We start from the raw sequence: 13,283 nt of genomic DNA, 5'->3' as shown, positions 1-13,283 counted from the left end.
GCAGGCCGGGAGTGGAACTGCTGATTCGGTCTGTGCAAACGATGAATCACTCACGAGTCACGATGCAGCCAGGGTGCAGGGAGGGGCTGCCTACCACGTGACGAATCACTCGGCGAAAGAATCACTCGGTGAACGACGTAACCCCGATCTCTGAGTGATTCAAATCATTTCTTCTCAGCAATACATTTTCATAGGGACCCTTTCCTCCAAGCTAACGGCTAATGTAGCCAAGAGTCAAGCCACATGAACACAGTCACACACCTCCCCATTTTAACAGACTTAGTTTCCAGATTAACAAACAAAGGATCCTCAGTAGGTGCTCCAGCCGGTGAGCTACAGAGTGACGTTCATTTACCGGAGGCATTTCATATCTGGCCGATTTTTGGAGACTATGGCGGGGCTCGTAACATCTAAGTACAATAAAATCACACAACTCAGGTTTTCAGAAAAATAATTCTCAATTATTTACTTAACAAAGGAATGAGTTTTGATTTGCAATAGAAAAAGAAAATGAAAAATATGAATGTTGTTTCACACCTTTAAAATGAAATTTCCCTCTTTTTTTCAGGAAAACACTCTGAATATCACACTATAAGTGCATAAACAAAACATAAACACCTTTAACTCCAAAAGGTCACTTAATAACTCAACAAATATAATTAGTGGGCCCACACACACACCTAAATAAACTGTCCCTTAAAGCCGGCAAAACTAAAATTGTTAAAAACAAAATATAAAGTTGCCGCCAGGCCTGGTTCAGTGTTCGTTGTGGCCCAAGACTTAACGGCCCCTTCGCTCCTCCAAGAGCAAAATAAGAAGTGTGGCACCTGAGTTAATGTTCCTGGCTTGTCTTTCTTCCAGCCGTCACAGGCGCAGGTTTAGCAGCAGGTCAGCATCCCAGCACAGCCACCGGTGGTGGTCTTTTCTCCTCCCGCGTCTCCACAAGCAACCAAAGTCCTGGTTGCTCCAAGCTCTGTCTGATCTGTCTTCAGGTCGAAAGCAGCAGTTCACCTCTCAAATCGCTCAACTGAGGGAGTTAAACTTTAACTAGAAAACGTCTGTTCACTTGTAATGGACTGACTCTAGACTATACTTCAGGTTATCTTAGCGTTAGCATTAGCGATAGCACAAAACATAAACAGTCTCTGAATTTTGTGTGGAAATTCCTCCCGTTTTCTCAACATGCAGCTTGTCCTCTGTCGTGCAAACAATCGCAAGACACAAGATACACAGTAAAAACAAAACAACAAACCACATCATACATTTTTAATGCAAAACTTATTTAAATGATTTTAATACTAGGCTATTTATTCTACAGAACCATCAACCTTTATAACCACATTTTTAACTGTGTTACATATGATATGGCGTGGCAACCCATAATCAACAACCTTCAGTGAATGGTGGTAAAATGACAACCAGGTGAATAATGTGGAGGCTATAAAACGTGTAAAAGTGATGGATAGCTTGTAATTGTTATATATTTTGTATGGGATGTCATGGTAAATCAGAACAAAAAAAAAAGTAAAAAAAATCATGTTCATATCAATCTTCTTTCTTTTAAATGTGATTTCGACACTGTCCCACTTTGCCAAGAGCATATTTTTAAAGTGGGACAGGCATTCAAGTTCAAGAGTTCCCTTTATATGTGTTCCTCAGCTAGATATTTCAATAAGGATTTACTAAACACCTAACCAGTGACAAACATTTTTCATACATTGCCTCAAAAAAACGAATAAAACATGTCAGAGCACCTGGAGGAAACCCACGCTGACACAGGGAGAACATGTCAGAGCACCTGGAGGAAACCCACGCTGACACAGGGAGAACATGTCAGAGCACCTGGAGGAAACCCACGCTGACACGGGGAGAACATGTCGGAGCACCTGGAGGAAACCCACGCTGACACGGGGAGAACATGTCAGAGCACCTGGAGGAAACCCACGCTGACACGGGGAGAACATGTCGGAGCACCTGGAGGAAACCCACACTGACACGGGGAGAACATGTCAGAGCACCTGGAGGAAACCCACGCTGACACAGGGAGAACATGTCAGAGCACCTGGAGGAAACCCACGCTGACACAGGGAGAACATGTGGGAGCACCTGGAGAAAACCCACGCTGACACAGGGAGAACATGTCGGAGCACCTGGAGGAAACCCACGCTGACACAGGGAGAACATGTCAGAGCACCTGGAGGAAACCCACGCTGACACAGGGAGAACATGTCGGAGCACCTGGAGGAAACCCACGCTGACACAGGGAGAACATGTCAGAGCACCTGGAGGAAACCCACGCTGACACAGGGAGAACATGTCCCTGGGAAACAATGAAGGCATGAATGATATGTTCCAAGTCAGAGGCTGACAATAATGGTCTGATTTTTGCAATGTTCCTGAGTTGAAAAAAGCAGGATTGAACCATTTTATTGACATGTTGTTCAAGTTTCAGTTTAGGGTAATTTAGGGTGTTATAATATAACGTTATAATATAACGCCAAGATTCCTAGAGTTAATGTTGACATGGGCGGCAAGTGGGCCAATATGCTGAAAGATGCCTTGAGCAGTATTTTCAGGGCCAAAAATGAGAATCTCAGTTTTGTCAGAATTTAGCTGAAGAAAGTTGAGAGACATCCAGTCCTTTATCACAGCTAAACAGTTGTGGAGAGTGTTGAGGTCGCTAAGATCATCTGGCTTTACTGAAAAATATAGCTGAGTGTCATCCGCATAGCAATGATAGGATATACAGCCAAAACGACTGATTATCTGGCCCAAGGGAAGCATATACAATGAGAAAAGAATGGGACCAAGGATTGAGCCCTGGGGCACCCCATATAACAGCGGAGTGGACGAGGACACATACTTACCTATGGAGACAGAAAAACCTCTATTTGACAAATATGACATGAACCATTGTGGGGCTTTCCCTGAGATACCAACACGTCAACTGATGAGGATAGAGTGATCAGTGGTGTCAAAAGAAACGCTCAAGTCCAGTAAGACCAAGATGGAGAGTTCCCCTTTATCAGCCTGCATAAGGATGTCATTCATGACTCATAACAGAGCAGTTTCAGTACTGTGGTTTTCACGAAAACCAGATTGAAATTTATCAAAGATATTATTTCCTTCAACAACTTGGAGAAGCTGCTCAGCAACCAGTTTTTCCAGTATTTTGGAAATGAAAGGTAATTTTGAGATGGGTCTGAAGTTGTTGAAAACGGCTGGGTCAGGGCCAGGTTTTTTAGGAGTGGCTGGACACTCGCTGATCAGGGACAGAACCAGAGCTGAGGGACATGTTTATAATAGTGAGTACTGCAGGGCCAATGACAGGAAGGACATCTAAAAAGAATTTGGGGGGTAAGATATCAAGATTGTATGAGGAGAGGTGCTGTGAGGCAACACTGTTAACCATTGTACTAACATGTCGCCTATCTTAGTTGACTTTATTCTGATTTCTCAGCCTTTGTAAAGCCCTGTGTGTGAGTTGCCTCTGTGCTTGAGATGTGCTTTATAAATGACGTTGCTGTGCCATAATGCAGCGAGTTACCCAAAGGCACACATTCACAATTTTGTCAAGAAACAGATTTTTATTGAATTTTCAGAAAATATACAATTTCAAACATTACATAAACTGTGATATAATATTTTATCCATATTGCAAATCACTCAACAGCTGCAAAGTATCTGCTCTGAATCACATCCTAAAAACCAACAGGCCTCTCACTAAAACACCCAAAATAAAACTTACATTAAATAAAGAAAACAAACAAAATCATAGTTTATGATCTGTACAAAATTTAACAATCAATAAAATCAAAACACAATTTTGGACATACACAAGTTATAACTGAGAAAAATAAACAACCTGAAACTTCAATTAAAAGCCTCGTCCGGCCCCTTTAACCAGCCCGGTGTGGCTCCACATATGACAAACAAAGGCCTGTCTCTATTAGAGGCCTGGTCTGGATCCAAACAGCTCATTATTTTATTATAGTTCTTCAGATGTATAAAGCAGGTTGTCAGGTTGTTGTCTGCCTCAGATTATGTGTCTGTTCCTGGATTACGCTGTAAATTATTCATCTTCCTTCAGTCTGTCAGGGTCCATGGATCAAAAGAGTCAAACGAGTTTTTTAAAAAAAAAAATGAATCCAAGTTGTGAGGATTGTTTTAACAGGATAAAGTGGTGATGTGTCGCTGTGTCAGGGACTGTAACTCTGTCTGTCTGTCTGAGTTAGATCAAATGAATTATTCATAATTAATATGTTATCTGAAGGTTCATTTTTAAACAGTAATATTCAGACTGGTTTAAATAAACACTTTGATATTTCCTGATCTTTGCTGAGCAACAGTTTGTGTGAGAGGAATTAAAGGCCTGTCTCTAATACAGGCCTGTTGAGTTCAGTGATTGAAGCAAATAACAGCCCGGTCTATTAACTGATGTTTTACAGTAATTAACATGTGTATCAGACCAAAACAGTAAAACATCCTGCAGACTTGTTGACATGTTCACTACATCTATAAAAAAAAGTCTAAGGTTTAGGAAAAAGACGGCGTGGCGTCTTCAAAGAGCTCAGTGAATCAAAAATAATCTGTTTTGTTTCTGTGATTAAAGAATAATAATGACAGACATCAGCTCACAGACTAATAAAGAACAGACTTCCAGTTGTTGAAGGCGTCACAGTGAACCACAGCAAGGTTAACAAACCAGCAAGCAGAACTCTCACAGCAGAGTCAGGACGAGGCGTCCTCGTATCTACAGTCAGGTGTCTCACTGGAAACCTTATCAGACAGAATCTGTCCTTTCTGCCTGCATGTCTCTGTCTCTGTCTCTGTCTCTGTCCCTGTCCCTGTCCCTGTCCCTGTCTGTCTCTGGCTACGTGAAGCTGACTGTGGACACGTCATCACCACTGCTACTGCTGGTCTTCTGATTTCATTGCTGTCCATTCTGCAACACCTCACAGAGGCCAGGAGACTGTGTGTGGTCCCTTTCCTCATGAAAACATACAGAACTAAATCTACAAGAGGACACAACCTGATTAACACAAGAGACAGGAAGACAAGAGTGACATTAACCAGTTCACCTGCCACCATCAAAATGATGAAGGGCAGGAACAGCAGGATGTAAATCAGCAGCACCAGGACCAACATTCCTGCAATTCGTCGTTTTTCATCAGAGGGGACCGAGATGGAGGCAGACAGAGCTCTGAGGGTCCCACCCATGAAGAATATGAGCAGTGGGAGGGGAAGAAATAAAAAGATGGGTAGGATTATGACGCCCGCAACAGAATTGGATATACGTGCAGGGAGGGTACAGATGAGAGGAAGGACCCAGACCACGACGCAGACCAGCACAGAGGTCTTGATGGTTCGTCTGAAGCGGTACCACAGTGGGAAGACGATGGCGAAATACCTGCAACACAAGACAGACATGTCTTCAGAATTCTGCAGTAATACGATGATCAGACAGAAGGAGCTCTGCACACACTGAAGAGACAGATAGATACCTTTCCATGGCGATAGACACCATGAAGCCAACACTGGCGAACACACTATAGCTGTAGATAAACAAGACGACACCGTCCTCAGGTTGCACCATCTCAGCAATCATGCAGCAGAACTGAATGAGGTCAGAGATGAGGAGGTTGATGACGTAGATGGGAGCGACGTTATCATTTCTCACCTGCAGGAAAACAAAGTGAACGAGCAGCTGTCAACATGTTCTGAACTCCACCTCAAGACCAAGGGCCAGATGTGCTGCAGCTTCTGCAGCTGTTCAGATACTGATATGATGCCGTCTGTCTCAGACACGTGTGCTGTATTTATCAAACAGAAGGTTCAGACCAGAGAGTGTCATGTTTGTGTTTGTGAGGTGAAACTCTCTGTTCATTACATACAGTATGCATTTCATATAAACCTCTACGGCCCACAGCTGCAAGATTAAAACATCACTTTTTTTTTTTTTTAATTTTATTTTTATTGAATTTTTCAATTTAACACACAAATAGGCAACAAACATTAACCGAACAGAAAATTCCCACCCCAAACTAACAACAGGTGCTGCAGAGAAACAATCAAAATAAAAGAGAAGAAAACGAAAATGTATATACCAAATTTACATTAGTATGACAGTGAGCAAGTAAACAAGCAAGGGTACAAATACACGTAGCGGCCAGACATCGCCTTCTAGAGATGAGCCATTTAAAGTCTCTGTAAAAAGGAGTGCATAGGCTTCCAAATTCTCCAGAATTTGTCCGATTTGTGATTGAGGTCATGAGTCAATTTTTCCAGGGGGAGAAGAGTTGATATTTGTGATATCCACATGTCAGTCGTGGGGACCTGGGGGGTTGACCATCGTAGCAGAATACACTTCTTGGCCAAGAATAGAAGGATAATTAGCAGAGATTCAGTATCTGTGTCAAAAAGATTGTCCGGAATATGACTTAACAAACAAAATGGAGCATTCAATGAGAAATGTTTACCAGTAACCTCCTGAATCACTGAATGGATCCCATTCCAGAATGGCTGGATGCGGTCACATGACCAAAATAAATGAATAAGTGTACCTTTATGCTTTTTACATTTAAAACACAGGTTTGAAATGTTCGGGAACACTTCTCTGGAGGCAGTGTGTAAAATAGATCCTGTGAAAAAGTTTGAAATTTTGCTCATGTATAGAGATTGAAGTACATTTTGGAAAAATTCCATTACAGATCTTAGACCAGTCTGCGGGACTAAATATCACCTCCAGATTGTGCTCCCACAATGGCTTCAAGGGGTCATAGGCTGAAGAGTCAGAATATTGCAATACAGTATAAATTTCAGAGATCAGTCCTCTGGCTGATTTGGCTGAGACCACCGTGTTTTCCAGTTCTGACAGTTCCATACGGATCATGTTTTTCTTTAATAAAGACTCTATAAAATGGCGAATTTGGAAGTACTTAAAAAGATCTTTGCGGGGAATGTCAGACTCAGCCCTGATTTGCTCAAACGGTTTCAAAGAATCAGAGAACAACAGGGCTGCAAAATCTGGCAAGCCCTTAGCAACCCAATCCATCAGGCCGATGCTCCTTATCTGAAGTGGTAAATCAGGATTCAGTGCCAAGGGGAACCGAGTTGGAATTTTTAGGTATTTCTTCACATCCCTCCAGACTAGTAACGTATTGAATACGATTATATCATTTTTAAGGGAATTTATCTGATCTATATTGTTGATGAAGGGGAGAGAATTTAGTCTTCTAGGGTGGCATGATAGGGTCTCAAGACCGATCCATAGAGAGTCTTTCCTATTCATGAACCAGTTTGTCATCATTTTAAGTTGGGCTGAACAATAGTAGAACTGTAGATTGGGCAAAGATAAGCCTCCCAGTTCCTTTGGCTTAGTGAGTTTAGAAAATCTAACTCTTTGATATTGATTATTCCAGATATAATGGGAAAAGCATGAGTTGAGTGACTTAAAAAATACTGGGATCAAATAGCATGGAAGATTTTGAAATAAATAGCTTAAGTGGGGAAGAATATTCATTTTTATTGTGTTGATTCTCCCACGGAAAGAGGTCGGTAAAGAGGACCACTTTTTCAGTTCTGCCTTAATTTTTTGAACTAAGGGGGAATAATTGGTCTCAAATAAATTATTTAAAGGGCCAGTGTGTAAAATGGGTAGAAAACAGTGACATCAGTGGTCAAATTCTAGATTGCAGGGCTCACTCGCTCACCCCTCCCGTCGGGTAAATGACGGTGGCCTCGTAGGGACAAAAAGCCTTGCGCAGACATGAGTTTTTCAGGAGTAGGTCTATCTAGCGATGAGGTGAATATTTATTTAGAAATCTAAACCATGTTACGATATTGTAATGAATCCCTCACGAGCAGGAGACCAGAGGAGCGTTCGGGAAAAAGGCCAGTTTATTTGAGCACTCCAGAAACTCCAGCCCGCACACTGACTGACAGCGTAGCCTGTAAACAGAGCTCAGCTGTTTATTTAGCCTAGCGATATCTCCGGACTATAGTAGCTGCAATAGACGACTTTGAATGTGATTTTGAAGAGTTTCTTGTAGCGGACACAGACCCAGAGCCATATCTGTTTGAGCCGGAGCATACAGATGAGGAACTCCATGTGTTTGATGCTGAGCGGGCGAGAAGAGAGGCTGAATGCACAGAATGGGATTCGGTGCTACTGCTGCCATCGTTGGGGAGATATATCACCAGGAGGAAAAGCACCGCAGAGAGTGCATCACAAGGAGTGAAGTTGCGTCTTCTTTTCCTCGCAGATGACGGTTCGGGTTCATTCTCTCCTGTTGCGTGGTAAGTGTGGTCCATTCGCAAACTTTATAACTAAAAAAACTTTTCACTACTCTCTATCGACAAACTACTAACACTCTCTGCTGTTTCCTCCTCCTTCTTCCTTCCTTCCGCTGTCTTCGTTGGTTCATTTATACACGTGAAACGCGTTCTCTGGCTGGCTGGATTGTCCGCTCGGTCTGCCGTACATACATGGCGGTGCAAGATGGCGACCTCTCTAAAGCAAGGCCATTGATATACAGTACAGGCCAAAAGTTTGGACACACCTTCTCATTCAATGCGTTTTCTTTATTTTCATGACTATTTACATTGTAGATTCTCACTGAAGGCATCAAAACTATGAATGAACACATGTGGAGTTATGTACTTAACAAAAAAAGGTGAAATAACTGAAAACATGTTTTATATTCTAGTTTCTTCAAAATAGCCACCCTTTGCTCTGATTACTGCTTTGCACACTCTTGGCATTCTCTCCATGAGCTTCAAGAGGTAGTCACCTGAAATGGTTTTCCAACAGTCTTGAAGGAGTTCCCAGAGGTGTTTAGCACTTGTTGGCCCCTTTGCCTTCACTCTGCGGTCCAGCTCACCCCAAACCATCTCGATTGGGTTCAGGTCCGGTGACTGTGGAGGCCAGGTCATCTGCCGCAGCACTCCATCACTCTCCTTCTTGGTCAAATAGCCCTTACACAGCCTGGAGGTGTGTTTGGGGTCATTGTCCTGTTGAAAAATAAATGATCGTCCAACTAAACGCAAACCGGATGGGATGGCATGTCGCTGCAGGATGCTGTGGTAGCCATGCTGGTTCAGTGTGCCTTCAATTTTGAATAAATCCCCAACAGTGTCACCAGCAAAACACCCCCACACCATCACACCTCCTCCTCCATGCTTCACAGTGGGAACCAGGCATGTGGAATCCATCCGTTCACCTTTTCTGCGTCTCACAAAGACACGGCGGTTGGAACCAAAGATCTCAAATTTGGACTCATCAGACCAAAGCACAGATTTCCACTGGTCTAATGTCCATTCCTTGTGTTTCTTGGCCCAAACAAATCTCTTCTGCTTGTTGCCTCTCCTTAGCAGTGGTTTCCTAGCAGCTATTTGACCATGAAGGCCTGATTGGCGCAGTCTCCTCTTAACAGTTGTTCTAGAGATGGGTCTGCTGCTAGAACTCTGTGTGGCATTCATCTGGTCTCTGATCTGAGCTGCTGTTAACTTGCCATTTCTGAGGCTGGTGACTCGGATGAACTTATCCTCAGAAGCAGAGGTGACTCTTGGTCTTCCTTTCCTGGGTCGGTCCTCATGTGTGCCAGTTTCGTTGTAGCGCTTGATGGTTTTTGCGACTCCACTTGGGGACACATTTAAAGTTTTTGCAATTTTCCGGACTGACTGACCTTCATTTCTTAAAGTAATGATGGCCACTGGTTTTTCTTTAGTTAGCTGATTGGTTCTTGCCATAATATGAATTTTAACAGTTGTCCAATAGGGCTGTCGGCTGTGTATTAACCTGACTTCTGCACAACACAACTGATGGTCCCAACCCCATTGATAAAGCAAGAAATTCCACTAATTAACCCTGATAAGGCACACCTGTGAAGTGGAAACCATTTCAGGTGACTACCTCTTGAAGCTCATGGAGAGAATGCCAAGAGTGTGCAAAGCAGTAATCAGAGCAAAGGGTGGCTATTTTGAAGAAACTAGAATATAAAACATGTTTTCAGTTATTTCACCTTTTTTTGTTAAGTACATAACTCCACATGTGTTCATTCATAGTTTTGATGCCTTCAGTGAGAATCTACAATGTAAATAGTCATGAAAATAAAGAAAACGCATTGAATGAGAAGGTGTGTCCAAACTTTTGGCCTGTACTGTATATAGCAAGGGCCTTGCTTTAGAGAGGTCGCCATCTTGCACCGCCATGTATGTACGGCAGCCCGAGCAGACAATCCAGCCAGCCAGAGAACGCGTTTCGTGTGTATAAATGAACCAGCGAAGACAGTGGAAGGAAGGAAGAAGGAGGAGGAAACAGCAGAGAGTGTTAGTAGTTCGTCGATAGAGAGTAGTGAAAAGTTTTTTTAGTTATAAAGTTTGCGAATGGACCACACTTACCACGCAACAAGAGAGAATGAACCCGAACCGTCATCTGCGAGGAAAAGAAGACGCAACTTTACTGCTTGTGATGCACTCTCTGCGGCGCTTTTCCTCCTGATGATATATCTCCCCAACGATGGCAGCAGTAGCACCGAATCCCATTCTGTGCATTCAGCCTCTCTTCTCACCTGCTCAGCATCAAACACATGGAGTTCCTCATCTGTGTGCTCCGGCTCAAACAGGTATGGCTCTGGGTCTGTGTCCGCTACAAGAAACTCTTCAAAATCACGTTCAAAGTCGTCCATTGCAGCTACTATAGTCCGGAGATATCGCTAGGCTAAATAAACAGCTGAGCTGTGTTTACAGGCTACGCTGTCAGTCAGTGTGCGGGCTGGAGATTGGTGGAGCAGAGAGGGGAGGGGGGTCCCCACTCGGTATTGTAAACGAGTATGTGTGTATGAAGTGTGTGTGTTATGCTAGAAGAGTCAGAGTTTGGGACGGAGTCTTTTACCCCCTGGAGTGTTACTGGAGTTTCTGGAGTGCTCAAATAAACTGGCCTTTTTCCCCAACGCTCCTCTGGTCTCCTGCTCGTGAGGGATTCATTACAATATCGTAACATGGTTTAGATTTCTAAATAAACATTCACCTCGTAGCTAGATAGACCTACTCCTGAAAAACTCGTGCGCAAGGCTTTTTGTCCCTACGAGGCCACCGTCATTTGAGGGGTGAGCGAGTGAGCCCTGCAATCTAGAATTTGACCACTGATGTCACTGTTTTCAACCCATTTTACACACTGGCCCTTTAAAGCGCAATTTGCAGCGACAGCCAGTTTTCCTAACGTTATCGGAGCTATCGACTGCACACACATGACTACAGTATAAAAGCACAATCACAGGATGAATTTGTTTATGTCAACAGGAAGCATTTTCATTCGATCAATGTACAGATCATATGTGATCCGCAAATGTGATTAACCAACATTGTGGTGAGGTGGCCTGGTTTAACGCACTGAGCAACAGCATGGCTGGGAACAGACTACTAGCTGGCACTGTGCACGATGGGTGGCTTCTTGGTGAGTAAATAATTTATTTGTTTAATTGTCCTAATATTAATTCCCCTGTTGCGCACTGAGCATGTGCGCCCCCAAATATTATCCTGTCTTCACAGCATCAGTACTAGTTAGTGGTTAAAGTTAGTGACTTGCTGTTTTTTGCTGGCTAAACTACAGCTTCAGAGCTTTCTAACAAGCCTCTGATTGTCTCTGTGTGTAAAGTACTCATGTCAATGAACCCGTGCGTAAAGTGTGACATTTCTTAATCAGCCTCACCTTTTCCCCGGCGCACTTCTGCATTCATTTACAACAACAGTGAGTGATCCGTGTAAGTGGTGTATAAGATTAACAAATATAAACTGTAAATCCAGTTCACATAATTATTTGTCTGCTTTTAATTGACCCCAGGCGACTCTCTGTTCAGACGGGGTGAGCTCCTCCTCTCCTGTCCTCCCGCCTGTTTTGGCCACACTTTGGCAGTGGGCAGCCGTCCTCCGCTTCACGTCCACCTTAATGTCGGACCACTTCATTTTTAATTCTGCGTGTGTACGCTTTTCTGACCCCACTGCATTGACAGCCTCACACACACTCTCCCACTGACTCCTCTTGCGTTTAGTATTGATGCCGGAGGACAGCGTGCCAAAAAGTACATCTTTGCGTGCCTCCACTTCAGTGAGTAGAGTCTCCACTTCAGTGAGTAGAGTCTCCACTTCAGTGAGTAGAGCCTCCACTTCAGTGAGTAGAGTCTCCACTTCAGTGAGTAGCGTCTCCACTTCAGTGAGTAGAGTCTCCACTTCAGTGAGTAGAGCCTCCACTTCAGTGAGTAGAGCCTCCACTTCAGTGAATAGAGCCTCCACTTCAGTGAGTAGAGTCTCCACTTCAGTGAGTAGCGTCTCCACTTCAGTGAGTAGAGCCTCCACTTCAGTGAGTAGAGCCTCCACTTCAGTGAGTAGAGCCTCCACTTCAGTGAGTAGAGTCTCCACTTCAGTGAGTAGAGCCTCCACTTCAGTGAGTAGAGCCTCCACTTCAGTGAGTAGAGCCTCCACTTCAGTGAGTAGAGTCTCCACTTCAGTGAGTAGAGCCTCCACTTCAGTGAGTAGAGCCTCCACTTCAGTGAGTAGAGTCTCCACTTCAGTGAGTAGCGTCTCCACTTCAGTGAGTAGAGTCTCCACTTAAGTGAGTAGAGCCTCCACTTCAGTGAGTAGAGCCTCCACTTCAGTGAGTAGAGTCTCCACTTCAGTGAGTAGAGCCTCCACTTCAGTGAGTAGAGCCTCCACTACAGTGAATAGAGTCTCCACTTCAGTGAGTAGAGCCTCCACTTCAGTGAGTAGAGCCTCCACTACAGTGAATAGAGTCTCCACTTCAGTGAGTAGAGCCTCCACTTCAGTGAGTAGAGCCTCCACTTCAGTGAGTAGAGCCTCCACTTCAGTGAGTAGAGTCTCCACTTCAGTGAGTAGAGCCTCCACTTCAGTGAGTAGAGTCTCCACTTCAGTGAGTAGCGTCTCCACTTCAGTGAGTAGAGTCTCCACTTCAGTGAGTAGAGCCTCCACTTCAGTGAGTAGAGCCTCCACTACAGTGAGTAGAGTCTCCACTTCAGTGAGTAGAGTCTCCACTTCAGTGAGTAGAGTCTCCACTTCAGTGAGTAGAGCCTCCACTTCAGTGAGTAGAGCCTCCACTACAGTGAGTAGAGCCTCCACTTCAGTGAGTAGAGTCTCCACTTCAGTGAGTAGAGTCTCCACTTCAGTGAGTAGAGTCTCCACTTCAGTGAGTAGCGTCTCCACTTCAGTGAGTAGAGTCTCCACTTCAGTGAGTAGAGCCTCCACTTCAGTGAGTAGAGCCTCCACTTCAG

At 43.9% G+C, this 13,283-nt stretch overlaps 1 protein-coding gene across 1 annotated transcript in view; it reads right to left on the bottom strand.

Moving 5' to 3' along the window:
* Positions 1-3,896: 3,896 nt before the first annotated feature.
* Positions 3,897-13,283, bottom strand: part of LOC117271110 (G-protein coupled receptor 4-like) — a 30,627-nt gene continuing 21,240 nt past the window's right edge. Inside the window, exons 3-4 of the mRNA XM_078173644.1 lie at positions 5,505-5,680; positions 3,897-5,410 (exon numbers count right to left, since the gene is read on the bottom strand). Coding sequence (XP_078029770.1) covers positions 4,732-5,410; positions 5,505-5,680 — 855 coding nt within the window. The 3' untranslated portion in view covers positions 3,897-4,731. The remainder of the gene's footprint in view (positions 5,411-5,504; positions 5,681-13,283) is intronic.

This window comes from Epinephelus lanceolatus, chromosome 13 (assembly GCF_041903045.1).
Source record: "Epinephelus lanceolatus isolate andai-2023 chromosome 13, ASM4190304v1, whole genome shotgun sequence".
NCBI classification, from domain to species: domain Eukaryota; kingdom Metazoa; phylum Chordata; class Actinopteri; order Perciformes; family Serranidae; genus Epinephelus; species Epinephelus lanceolatus.
This window is presented reverse-complemented; position numbering and strand designations above follow the sequence as displayed.